Source organism: Sinocyclocheilus rhinocerous, unplaced genomic scaffold, assembly GCF_001515625.1.
Source record: "Sinocyclocheilus rhinocerous isolate Xijiao unplaced genomic scaffold, SAMN03320098_v1.1 scaffold62, whole genome shotgun sequence".
NCBI lineage: Eukaryota > Metazoa > Chordata > Actinopteri > Cypriniformes > Cyprinidae > Sinocyclocheilus > Sinocyclocheilus rhinocerous.
This window is the reverse complement of record NW_015656585.1, coordinates 678,205-691,327: the sequence shown is the minus strand read 5'-3', so window position 1 is coordinate 691,327 and position 13,123 is coordinate 678,205. Positions and strand designations below refer to the sequence as shown.

The 13,123-nt window shown below is 35.9% G+C and overlaps 1 protein-coding gene across 1 annotated transcript; it reads left to right on the top strand.

Annotated features, from left to right (window-relative positions):
* The first annotated feature begins 1,671 nt into the window (after nucleotides 1-1,671).
* LOC107720254 (prolactin receptor-like) lies at nucleotides 1,672-11,296 on the top strand. The gene is made up of 9 exons (XM_016527916.1): nucleotides 1,672-1,876; nucleotides 4,151-4,222; nucleotides 4,629-4,761; nucleotides 6,276-6,445; nucleotides 7,715-7,896; nucleotides 8,399-8,540; nucleotides 8,776-8,875; nucleotides 9,541-9,610; nucleotides 10,255-11,296. Exons 2-9 carry the CDS (start codon nucleotides 4,156-4,158, stop codon nucleotides 10,897-10,899), a joined length of 1,509 nt encoding a protein of 502 aa, XP_016383402.1. The 5' UTR covers nucleotides 1,672-1,876; nucleotides 4,151-4,155; the 3' UTR covers nucleotides 10,900-11,296.
* The last annotated feature ends 1,827 nt before the right edge of the window (nucleotides 11,297-13,123 follow it).

Below are 13,123 nucleotides of genomic sequence, written 5' to 3'. Positions count from 1 at the left end.
CATGCAACCGTTCTGAACATCCTACAGCTGTTGTCAACTTTTTTTTTTTTTTACTCCAAGGCCCCCCACTGCCCACAATATGAAAATTACTTTTTCCAGTTGTTCTTGATTCACTGAATAAGGAAGGATAAGGATTTTTTTTTTTACAAATATGTTTACCCAAAATATCTGATTTAATTCATTCTAAAATGTCTATGGAATTATAAGATTCTGTTCATGCATGACTTTTCTAGACCAAGGTCTAGAAATCACACATTTAAACAGATTTATAAATATTAAATGTTATAAATATAAATACTCCTCATATATTCAAGGTTTTCAAGAAAGTGGGAATGCTGATTCTTTAAAGAAAAAAGATAATTAAAATAAGGTCTTGGCATCCCTTTGGGAGTTTGCTAAGGCCCTCTAGTGGGCCCCGGCCCTCTGGTTGAAAACCACTAGTCCTATCAAAAAGACAGAACAATCTAGCAACAATCCAGAACACCCCAAGAATAGTAACCACCCAGAACCTCACTAGCAACCACTCATACTATCTCAGCAACCACTTAGTAACACACAGTCTATCTAGCTATCTGTCTGTTTGTAGGCATACCTGTCTTTTGGTCTTTGTTTCTATATGACTGTATAGCCATAGGCGGAGCGTGTGTAAGGCTGGGGATCGGCTTAGCCTTCCTCTGGCCTGGGGACTTGGGGCAAAAATGCCACTAAATTGGACAAAAATACCCTTGCACAAACAAATTAAATCTATTACGTCTGTAGCTAACAAAATGAATATGAATAGACAGTGTCGATTGCGGCATTAAATTAAGATCTGCTCATGTTGCACCTTATTTTCATTTTAGGCGTTTTTACGGTGTTGCGCATTTTAATCAATCACACACAATACTGTTGAATTTAGGAATACAATGGCCAATCAGAGGAGTTCAGATGAGTCATCGTTGAAACTCATCAGTTTTGTTGAGTGCGCGCGCGTTCGCTGACTGAATACCGGACTCTTGCGAATTCTCTCACAATAAACAACAAAGCGCAGATGTAAGTACAATGTAAGTAAGAGATTCATTTCATATTGTATACAGCTTCAGTGATTATAAAGATTTTTTAGAGTGCTTAAACTCGCGATAGATCAATGTTAGTGATAATGTCACTTTCTATATATAATTTATTCGCTGTTTGAATAACCGTGGATAGGAAACGTTAGGCTATATAGGCTAGGCTACTTATCAATTTCTAACGTTTTTATTAAATTGCAATCACGTTAAATACAAATTCAGTCCCATTAAAAAAATTTTTGCCTACATGACACCCATGTCTTGTTATTGTCTAAAAAGACGGGTTTATGATGTTTAATACATTTGACTGCTTTTAGCCTTACCCTCCGCCTATGTGTAGCCCTGTATATCTGTAAACGTTTAAAAACTAAAGTTCAGAAACGGAGCCTCCTTTGTCCGTCGTTCTTCAGACAATACACTATTTTTAAACTTCCAAACAAGGCGTTATTAGACGAACATCAAAGTTTTATATTGACGAACTTTACTCGTGTGGTTTACTTTCTTACACACACCGTGCCATTGGCAGGTAATGTGTGTGTGATGTAACGTCATCGCCTGTATGCCACTCCTCAAGACTCTCCCTGCAGCTTCAGGGCTGTTTGTGTGTAACTGGAGACTCAGAAGCACTGCGGTGTCAACAGGGTCAGGGTGACTTTGTATTTGGCTTTTCCCACTCTCATAGTGCGCGATTTTGGGGGGACGGCGCTTAGGAAAGACTGTGCTCCGTCCAAAAGTCAGTCCAAAATGCAGCGCGTTTGTGGAATATGGGAAAATCACAGGTAAAGCTGTGTGTGTAATTTCGGTCACGGATTGGGTGGCGGATCCAGGTGAGTCTCCGTCAAGTGATACACATCAATATTAGGGGGAGAGCGGGGCACAAAGTAACACTTTTTGACTTTCTCAAATTGTGTATATCTAATGTTGATATAGTAACTAGTAAATGCTGTAAATTTGGTTATGCTAGCATGTGTGGAAATATTTAAACCACGTGTGTTACAATTTACCCCGCGTTACTTTGTGCCCCGCGCTCCCCCTATGTTTTATTATGCGATGGATATTTATTATATAGGCCTACTGTATAGGCCTAACTATACGCATATCGTAATTTGCAAAATTGTTGTTGTTGTTGTTGTGGACCATACCGCAATTAGAACTAATATATTATGTACAAGGATTATTAAATTGCGGTAAACAGCTGTATCTTTGATTTGCACTATTTTTGTAATTCGTTAATATTGCATCTTATCAGTGGCGTAACTTTGCTTTGAAAAGTGGTGGGGACATGTACCACCCGTCCCACCCGCAAATTACGCCTATGCATCTGATGGTCTATGCAAGTACGCATATGTAAATACACTCATAATCAATATTATTATATGTAGTTTATTATTATTACTACTTTATAAAGACTGTTTAAAGAAGCTTAGATGTTGAAGTAGATCGACAGAGGTATAGATCCGTCTTCATGACATAACCTCTTCTATCTGTAAAGCAATAGCCTACATCTTTTTTTTTCTTCAGCTGGGTTGATCTGGGATCATGGGTTGACTGTCTGACCTGCCTGGTCTTGGCTTACTGAAGCAATATGTGTTTGTTTGTTTATGGCTATCACATTGTTATCAGTGAGAATGCTGGGCAGAATTGGCCCCTGGAGAAATGACATGAGGAGACAGGAGTTTATGACTTAGTAATTATAGTCTAGTTTGCTGTTCCTTAGTAATGTTTTGAGTATCAGATGAACCGAATTGTAGAGAAGACTTGCTTTTGTAATTGATTGACTAGACTATGTTTACACATTTTTTATTGTATCCCATTTTGTATTGTATCCTAGTACCCCCTTATAGTACCCATCTTATAAATTTGTGATTACTACCAAGTAATGGATTCAACTTTTTATCAACCTTTTCCTCCAGTTAGCACAGGTTTTGTATTTATTTTTAGAACTGATTGATCATAGGCCTCATTGATCTGAGCTCATACACCTCAGTTTTTGAGTAAACATCCACAAATAATGCTTATTTTCCACTTAAAAACGGAGGTGCATAAGCTCAGATCAATGAGGCCTACAACCAGTCAGTTCCAAAAAGAAATAACCTGTGCGAACTGAAAGAAAACAAGTTGACAAAAAGGTTGAATTCAAGATTTGGTCATAATATAGCATAATAAGAGATTTACAAGCAGTTTGTAAAAGACCATTCCTGGTCAATTTTGATTTTCACACTGATCACCTTATATTATTTGATAAGAATGTGTAGGAATGTATATTATGTAAAATACGTACATATTATTTTTTGGTAGTGGTGTTGTCAAACTTGCTGCTGCTAAGATGAAAATAAATATTTAAATTGTCTGGCACCGAAATAGAAAGTTAATGTCAAATGTTTTGAGGTCATTTAAACCTGGACTTTAATTCACTTCCTTCTTATAATGTGGGGAAATAAAGGACTGTAATGACCACAGACAATAGCTTGTTCCATTTGGGTAAATCTTGTTCTTGGCTACCTACGTATTTGCAAATAAAGCTGATGGCATGCTCATGGAAACCGAAACATAAAATAAATATAAAATGAAGAATATAGATGCAATTCAAAGACTGTAGCAGAGTGTTTCTACAATGATCCAAAAACATAAAGCACATTGATTGCCCTTTCAAACTGTCTCTCATTGGAACTCATCCATTTCCAAGGCAGTAACTTTCCATTAAATCACCTCTCTGCACCTGTGTTTGCAGTGTTCGACTCTTTTGTTGATGCCTTGTGTTTATAACCTTGTATATCACTGTGCTGTCAGAAATAATCATTGATCAGTTCTGAGACATAAAAAATTCTGTACCAATACATCACTGTGTAGTTATCACTGATCATGATAAGAAAAGATTCATGAAATCAGATAAAATCATCTTGGCACAGAGTTAACTCAATGCTAAATTGCATACAATTTTGTACACATGATGACCTTTTAGCTGTTGTGATGAGTGAAGGTGTTGTTTACACATGCTAAGTGGTTGTTTTGCAGATCTAGATGGATGTTTCAAGTAGAAACAAGCTCTACAGGTGGTGTGGACACTTCATTGACTTTGTGGACATTTGTTTCTCATGCAGGAAAAATGTGGAGAGATGCAGAGCAGGCACTGACTCTGATATGGCTTCTCTCTTGGACCTCACACAGCATGTGTAAGTGAGGGAAACACAGTTTCAAAGAATAAATTCAGACAGTTGTTGTGTTTATCGATTTTTGTTGTTGTTGTAAACTATTGGGTTTTGGTGAGCGATTTTCTATAATTTAATCATTTGGAGGCCTGTTGTTTATATACAATCCATCAGCAAACAGGATACAGATTTTTAAATTCTATACTGAATTTAAAGGAAGTATAATTCAAAGAATTCTAGTTTTTAATCATACATTTTAGTTTTCAGTATATGAAACACCCATAAACACTTTACAACACACTAAATAATAATATGGGCTATTTGCAGCATTCAATAATATTCTGTTAGTCTTTGAATACCACTTTTAGTTTAGTCCTAATATTCTTACAGATATGTTTTCATATACTCTTGAATTACACTATCTTTCCAGGTCTTTCTCCTCCGGGGAGGCCCACACTAACAAGATGTCGGTCGCCTGAGAAAGAGACTTTCACTTGCTGGTGGGAGCCTGGATCAACAGGTGGACTGCCCACCAGCTACCACCTGTATTTCAGAAAAGAGAGGTGAGTGCAGCCTACATCACTATTCAGCATTGTTCAGCTTGCTGTGAAAAAAGTATATTTCCATTATTTTTTCCCTGTATCAGAATATGGGTAGTTGCCTCATTAGCCGGGTTTCCATCCAAAGTTGCGAATTTAACTTATGCGCAAAATTGGAATATCGCACAAAACATTTGCGAACAAGCACCGTTTCCATCCAACGAGTCAAAGAGAACAAAATCATCACTTCCTGATAAACTGGCACTATACATCACTAAGAAAAGTAGGAGAAGCTACTGAATATAATAATTTTCCTATATAATAAATTACTTGCACCTCAGAACGAGCAGACGAAACACAATGAATGCGGTTATTGCTTTCGGAGGTGGATGCTGCTGTTTGGGAACGCAGTCGTTTAACAGTTCTGGGAGGCAATTATACAGAAATACTTTGATGACAGACTTTGCTTGGGCATTTCCGAATGTCGGTCCGCTGGTTAGTCAGAATTTGAAGTCCCATAGCGCAAAGTCACATGACTTTTTTGATGCGCTTGGAGGAATTTATTTGCGCAAAATGCATTTCCATCTCCCATTATTTGCATTAACCCTTTTTCGCACAAGTCAAAAACCACCTCAAGCGAGCGTAAAAACTTTTTTGCGAATTAAGGCATTTTTATTCGAAATTCAGTGTTTCGATTCTGATGCGATACTTCAAAATGCGCATAAAAGCAGGATGATGGAAACCCAGCTACTGTGTGCCTGTTATGACATAGTTTAACATATTTGTCTCAATAAAATATTCCATAATTTTGTTTGTATCAGTAAAATGAACTGTTTTATCGTTTTGGTTCAGTTATTGAAAGAAGTCTCTTTTGCTCACCAAGCAAAAGTAAAAACTGTAATATTGTGTAATATATTACAGTTTACTTTTTTCTTGTTTAATATGTTTTAGACATTTTACTTTTTTATTTGATTTATTCCTGTGATGGCAAAGCTGTATTTTCAGCATCATTACTCCAGTCTTCAGTGTCACATGATCCTTCAGAAATCATTCTAATATGCTGATTTATTGCTCAAGAAACATTACTTATCAATATTGATTATTGATTTATTTTCAATGTTGAAAACAGCTGTGCTTTGTAATAGTTTTTTGTGGAAACTGCAATACATTTTTTTCCAGATTTTTTTGATGAATGGAAACATCAAAATAACATTTGTTTGAAGCAGCAATTTTTTGTATCATTACAAATGTATTTACTGTCACTTTGATGGGTTTAAAGCATATTTGCTGAATAAAAGTATTCATTTCTTTCACAATTAAACTTTGGTATGATAGTTCTGATCTTCATTTTGTCTTATTTTCTAAATACTTGTTTAATTTGTACACCACACACACACTTATTAATAAACACACTAAACCTAGTATAGTAAATGAGTTAATGTTTACACATTTGATAAGAAATCACAGGTTTTGGTTCATTTGTTGTCAAAAGATTAGTCAACAAATCATTAATTTTAAACTATCAAAAACTTTTTCAGGTCTTTGGAAGTCTTTGAATGTCCGGATTATCATAAAGCGGGAAACAATTCCTGTTATTTTGATAAGCAACACACGTCTATTTGGATCATATACAACATCACAGTGGTGGCCTCCAATGCACTGGGAAAAGCCTATTCGGAATCTATAGAAGTTGATGTTATGGATATCGGTGAGTTCATGTAATGTGTTTACAAAATATTGAAATGCATCCAGAAATGCTTTTGTTTTTATGTGCTTGCAATATACCCCTAGTGTATACTGACCATGCATGAATGGTTAATGATGTTTTACTACAGAGGCCAATTTCAGCGTTGTTTTGACAACAGCCACACACTAAATATAGCATATATAAAGATTTCCTGTGGCTACATAAGGGCACACACAGCAAAATCAGCAAAATCTTTACGGTGAAACATTTATTCTTTGAACTCTTTAACTTTCGGTTAGATCATCGTACTAGAACACAAGACAGATAACACTGCATGTGCAGTTACATAGTTTAGTTACAATTTCCCTTAAACCAGTTCAGCTAGAAATGTGCGCGCACTGGGCTCTTCCATCTGTAACGGTGAGTTAAACAATGATGACTTTTAGAGCATCTGAGTGGAATGGAAAAGTACTAAATGGCACTAAACAGATGCAGCTCTGGCTGACTAACTGAACAGAATGAGGATGAACGGGTTTGTGTCTTGCATACTGCAAAACTCGAGCCATGTATCGAATATCCCACTGCAGATGCTTGAATGCGCTGGCATATGGCACATGGTTGATGCTCTGTTTTTTTTTTATGCATTATGAGCATAAATACACTACTGTTCAAAGGCTGGGATCATTATGATTAAAAAAAAAATTTTTTTTAAAGACATCTCATGTTCATCGAGGATGCATTAATTTGATCAAAAATACAATAAAAGAGTAATATTGTGAAATAGTATTACAATTTAAAAGAACAGTTTTCTATTTGAATATATTTTATTTCTAATATGCTGATTTGGTGCTCAAGACACATTTCTTATCATTAATGTTGAAAACATACTGTGCTGTTTAATATTTTTGTGGAAACAGTAATAAATTTTTTCATGGTTCTTTGATTAACTAAGTTCAAAATTTATTTAGCGTTTAAAAGAGCATTTTTTAAAAATTGAAATATTTTGTAACATTATGTCTTTACTGTCACTTTCGATCAATTTAATGTATTCTTACTGAATAAAAAGTATTCCCCCCCTCCCAAAAAAAAAAGAAAGAAATACAAATTCATACTAACCCTGAGCTTTTGAATGGTAGAGTATAAGAAGCATATGAATACTTGTCAAGTATCGATGTAGACCGCATTCAGTTTATTTCCTTTTTTAGTACATATATTGTTGTCACTGATTCTACTATTCTAATGTCTGTGCAGTTGATTGCCATTTAAGATGATTGATCTTGTTCCACACAGTGCAGTCTCACCCTCCAGAGAATGTGAATGTGACTTTCATTCAGACCACGAACAGCCCCTATTTCCTGGTGCAGTGGCAGCCTCCGCATGACGCAGACACGCGTTCAGGCTGGGTAACAATCAAATATGAAGTTCGCTTAAAAATTGAGAACAGCGGAGACAAGGAGGACAGCAGTTGGGAGGTGAGATTCAAATCGTTTCAAGTTCATCAAGGTTCTTAAATGTTCTTATGCTTTGTAATTTTTCTTTTTAAAATCAAAACTATTTAAGGCCAGGGCTTTCAACTGGGACAGATATAATATTTAAACCATAAAGGTTTATGTATTTTTCTAATTAAAAAAAACATTCCATATACTGTATTTATATAAATTTGCTTCTAAATGTTTTAAATATAGACGTAAATACATGTAAATATTTTCAAAATATATACTGTATGAGTGTGTATTTATATATATACATAATAAATATACAGTTCACACACATATTATGTAAACAAAAACTTTTATTTTGGATGCGATTAATCGCGATTAATCGTTTGACAGCACTAGTTTTAATTAATTATTATCAACTTATTATCAAAAAGAACATATTTTTGTATTAGGAGTCTAATGTTTGCATTTAAAAGTTTTGATACCATGTAATATAATTATGACTGAGACATAGTTTTGGTTCTTGTGTTTTTAGTCATATAGTGCTGGAAAACAATTGGAGTTCAGCATCTACAGTCCGCATCCTGGAGCAAGTTACGTTGTGCAAGTGCGCTGTAAACTAGACCACGGCCTCTGGAGTGAATGGAGCCCCTCTGCATTCATCCAGATTCCAGACGGTAAGATGATACCAGCTCCAGCAATCCAATCTTTCACACCTCCAGCCATTGTGCTGCATTACTCAGCATTTTTAGCCTTGCATAACAGTGTCCAGGCTATATTAAAAATTAAATATAAGTAAATGTTTAATTCTGCCTTTAGATCTATTTGAACTCATTATATAGTACAGCATTAAAAAATGATGAAAACTGAAAGCGAAAATGTAAACAAGGCTTTGTGTTTTTCACATTGCAGATATGTCTGATACACAGAATGCGGTTATGATTATTGCCGTCACGCTAACCGTCATCATTTTCCTGTTGACTGCAGGAGTGCTGACAGTCAAGATGAAACCGTAAGCATGATATCCCACCCACCTAATCACAATGACAAAGGGATTTACACTGATAACTGTACATAAAAAGATAGGTTTTCCCAGATTTTCCTACAGAATACAGTATTCTCTACACTAATGTGCGACACAAATTGAACATTAAAGGGGTCATATGATGCGATTTCAGGTTTTCCTTTCTCTTTGGAGTGTTACAAGCTGTTCGTGAATAGATAAGATCCCTAAAGTTGCAAAGACTGAAGTCTCAAACCCATAGAGATATTATTTATAAAAGTTGAGACTAGTCCACGCCCTCCTAAAACGGCTCGTTTAAATACGCCCTCACATGTCTACGTCACTGTGTGGGAAGATTTGCATAACGCCGCCCAAATGTTCACGGAAAGAATGAAGGCTTAACACATTTCATTACACCAAATACACAAAATAATTTTCTTTTTAGCAACATCATATGACCCCTTTAATATAACATTGTATCCACTTTATTTTTCAATACAATTTTCCTTCTGATTTATTAGCTGCTATATGTCAGTAACTATAAGAATAACAAAGTGCAAAACTTTACCGAAGGATAAAACAACTTGCACTACAACCAGTATGTTTATAATTATGATAATAAAATAAAATAATATGATGGCAAGTTAATTCTGTATTTCCTTATTCTTCTCTAGGGTGAAGCATTTTTTACTGCCACCAGTTCCAGAACCGAAAATCAGTGGCTTAGACATTCAGCTCCTTAAGGTACAGCAGACACTACCATAATTCATGCGTTATATCATATCATATTTTATTAATTCATTTTTTCTAAGGTGCAGTTTTGTTTTGTAGTGCAGATTAGTTTTACTTTTGAGCTTTTTTAAAATTTATTTTTACAGGATAAACCTGTATGACTTTGTATTTTCTGTGAAACATAGAAGATATTTTGAAGAATGTTGGTAACCAAACAGTTTTGGTTCCTATTTACTTTCATTGTATGGTCAAAAATATAATAAAGTTAGTGAACCGGGACCGATTGTTTGGTTATCAACATTCTTCAAAATATCGTTTTTGTGTTCCACAGGAGTAAATGATGACAGAATTTTCATTTTTGGGTGAACTATCCCTTTAAATGAGCCATTATTTTGTTGTTTTGCTCTTAAGACTTCAATGTAAAGTTTAAACAGCTGTGGGTTTGCTGTTAAATCCAATATCATTTTTGAACTTTCCAATTCGTCAATAACAGCTTCTTCACAAAATGTGCATTACATTGTGACACTTTCTCAGAACAATCTGTGTTGAAATCTTAATAGGAGGGGATTTTCAAAAAACTTTCCAACAGACAATGAACTGACCCCACAAAACTGCAGTTCCAATATACAAAAGTCATTTTACTTCTCATTTCACAGAGTGGGAAGTCTGAGGAGATCTTCAGTGCTCTGATTACTCCAGGATATCCTCAAATAGCCCAGAGTTCAGACCGTCAAGTGGAGTATCTTGTGGTCTCCGACTATGATGGGGAAATGGATTTTGATGGCAAAGCTCATCTTGAGTACCACAAGGGAGAAAATCGTCCCACAGATAATGCACAAAAGGTCTCTCAAAACAGCATCAAGATCTCATTGAACAGCAGCCAGGATCTAAAAACAACACTGAGCGAAAATGTCCACTCTGGGACCGTTTCCAATCAGCTAAGTGTCCTTGGAGAGCCTCAACAACTACTTCACCTTAATTGCAAAGGCTCACCAGTAAAAGCTCAGGACCAAAACACTCAAATGAGCTCCGGTAGTAATTGTGAGCACGTCAGCATCAACCCTGCTGGACTTGCGGAGTACGTTGAGGTTGACGAAGACCAGAAACCTCTGGTCAGGGAGGACTACAGTATGGTCAGTGACGTTATCAGTGATAACATCCTTGTACTACAAGACAGCATCCCTGTACAGGGACACAAAGAGGTCAAATGTGACAAAACATCTGAAGCTGAGGAAACGGGAGGTGTTTTTGAACCTCTGGGATACTTGGAAACCCTGACAACATTTTCAAGTGAATCTTGACTGTTTTGTGACTTTAACTTCAGAGGTTTGGGATTATTTTGTCTGGTTGTGTTCTGCTCAAACTGTCAAGCACTTTGTAGCGTTTCCTGTACAGTGACATAACTTGCTGCTGAACTACCAGTGCTATTCATAACTGATTCCCGAAACTGCTGACTGATCGTTTGAACCACACTGGTTCGACAATCTAGAACTGTCGTTACTGAGGTCACGCTGGTGGAGTAATTAGCCTACTTCTGCTAATGAATCATTTCGGATCAAATTAATGTCAGATTATCGATAACAAACATGGCATCTGAGGACTATAATATCTTTTTTGAAGAGTGTGAATGAACCGCGAATGAAGCAATACAATGGCGAACATTGTGCTTCATTCGCGGTTCGTTCACACTCTTCAAAAACTGCGTTTTCATTCTCTTGACAAACTAAAAGACAGAATTAAATTTGTATATATAGTCTATGTTAGCTTGCGTATTTTACTCAAGCGCATGATCTGTTGATCCACATGTCATTCTAACAAGAAACTATGGTTGTAACTACAGGGTGAGAGCTGTAGTTCCATCCACACGACTTTGCGATGCCATTTTTGTTCGTTGGAACTATGGTTTCTGGAAACTGCCAATTTGCAACCATATTTGGCTAGCAATGCTTTTGGGAAACGCACCCCTGCTATGTTGTATCTGTCAGTATGCACAACTACTGATACAGTTCGCACAGTTTCTGTGGATAATTCAGGCTAAACAGCAAGAAGCTGCAGTAATGGGTTGAAAATTAGATTAAAAGGCAGCGTCATTCAAACCATTACACATTGACCAACCGCTGTTCAAAAATACCCCACTAAAGAGCATTATATTAATTGTTAAACCTTTCAAATGTTTCTTCAACGCACTTTTCTCAATGCTTGCTGCTCCTGATCTTTGAAAGTTGATTGTTGCTAAAAATGGGCATAGTTTAATGGAAACGGATTAAAATACAGAAGAGCTCCTTTTGTATATTTATTCACAATGATACTATGACTATAAAAAGTGTGAGATTTCTTTGGTCAGAACAGCTAAAGACTTTACTGTGTATTTATTGAACTAGATCTAGTATTTGTATGTCGCTCCCGATCCATTTTATTGAATCTTTATTTATAACATTGATTTAGTGTTAAAATAGTCATGGATATTCACTCGTTTTAGGGTAAACAGACAGCATCATCGGACACATCCTTCTGATTTATAATGATCTGAACTTGGGCACTCTTCAAGACAATAACCAGAATTAAGACGAATGCCAAATAATAGATTAGATCTGCACAAAAGGGTTGTCAAAGCTTAACCAAACACAAGGGCAGTGAGCCCAAAACAGTCTGGCAGGCCTTTGATGTAGAGCGCCTCAGAGAAGCTAGTTACAGCGGCAGACACAGACGGGTCAGCTGGTCTCATCATGGAACATTTATGGTCTGCAGTGCAGCAGTAAAGAGTTACTTCAAGTCAAACATTGACTTAACACTATACAAGGACAAACATTTGGTTCAGCATGAAAGAACTATTGTGCAGCTTTTCTGTGTAGTTTAAATTAGAATGGAAGCCTTTTGTTTTTATATCATCCATTGTGGTAACAATATGTATTTTGTTTGTGATGTAACAATGCGATGCTTAACACTGCAAGAAATGTAATATGAAGTTATGTAAAAACTGTTAGCACAGTGGTGCATTGGTGTTTCTAGCTTGAGTTCTTTACATTCTTTCACAGTTTTCTATCCACTGCTGGACAATGTCCAGAGAAAATCAAAGGTTAGAAATGATTTTATTTTTGACCATAACATTTCAATAAACACCAGTTTTGCAAAATTTTTTTATCAATTGTCTTGAGCTAAAATAAAAAGTTATATTACAAAGACGTTGAACATAGATGGATAAAAGCAGCATTTTTAGAGAACTGGTTCAGCCAAGTGGTGGTTTTATTCCAGATCAGTTAACATTCTTTTCACATTCTCAAATAGCCTATAAGAAAAAAAACATACATTTTTCACATTTTTGGGGTGAGGTTAGATGTGATGGTATGTTTTTCCTGATAATTACATTTAAAGGGACAGTTCACCTAAATTCTGTCATAATTTACTTACCCTCATGCCATTTCAAAACACAAATAAAAATATAATTTAATGTCATTTCTGTCCATTGAAGTCTATTTCACCAAAACTTTGATGGTTCAAAAAGTTCATAGACATAAAAGTAATCCA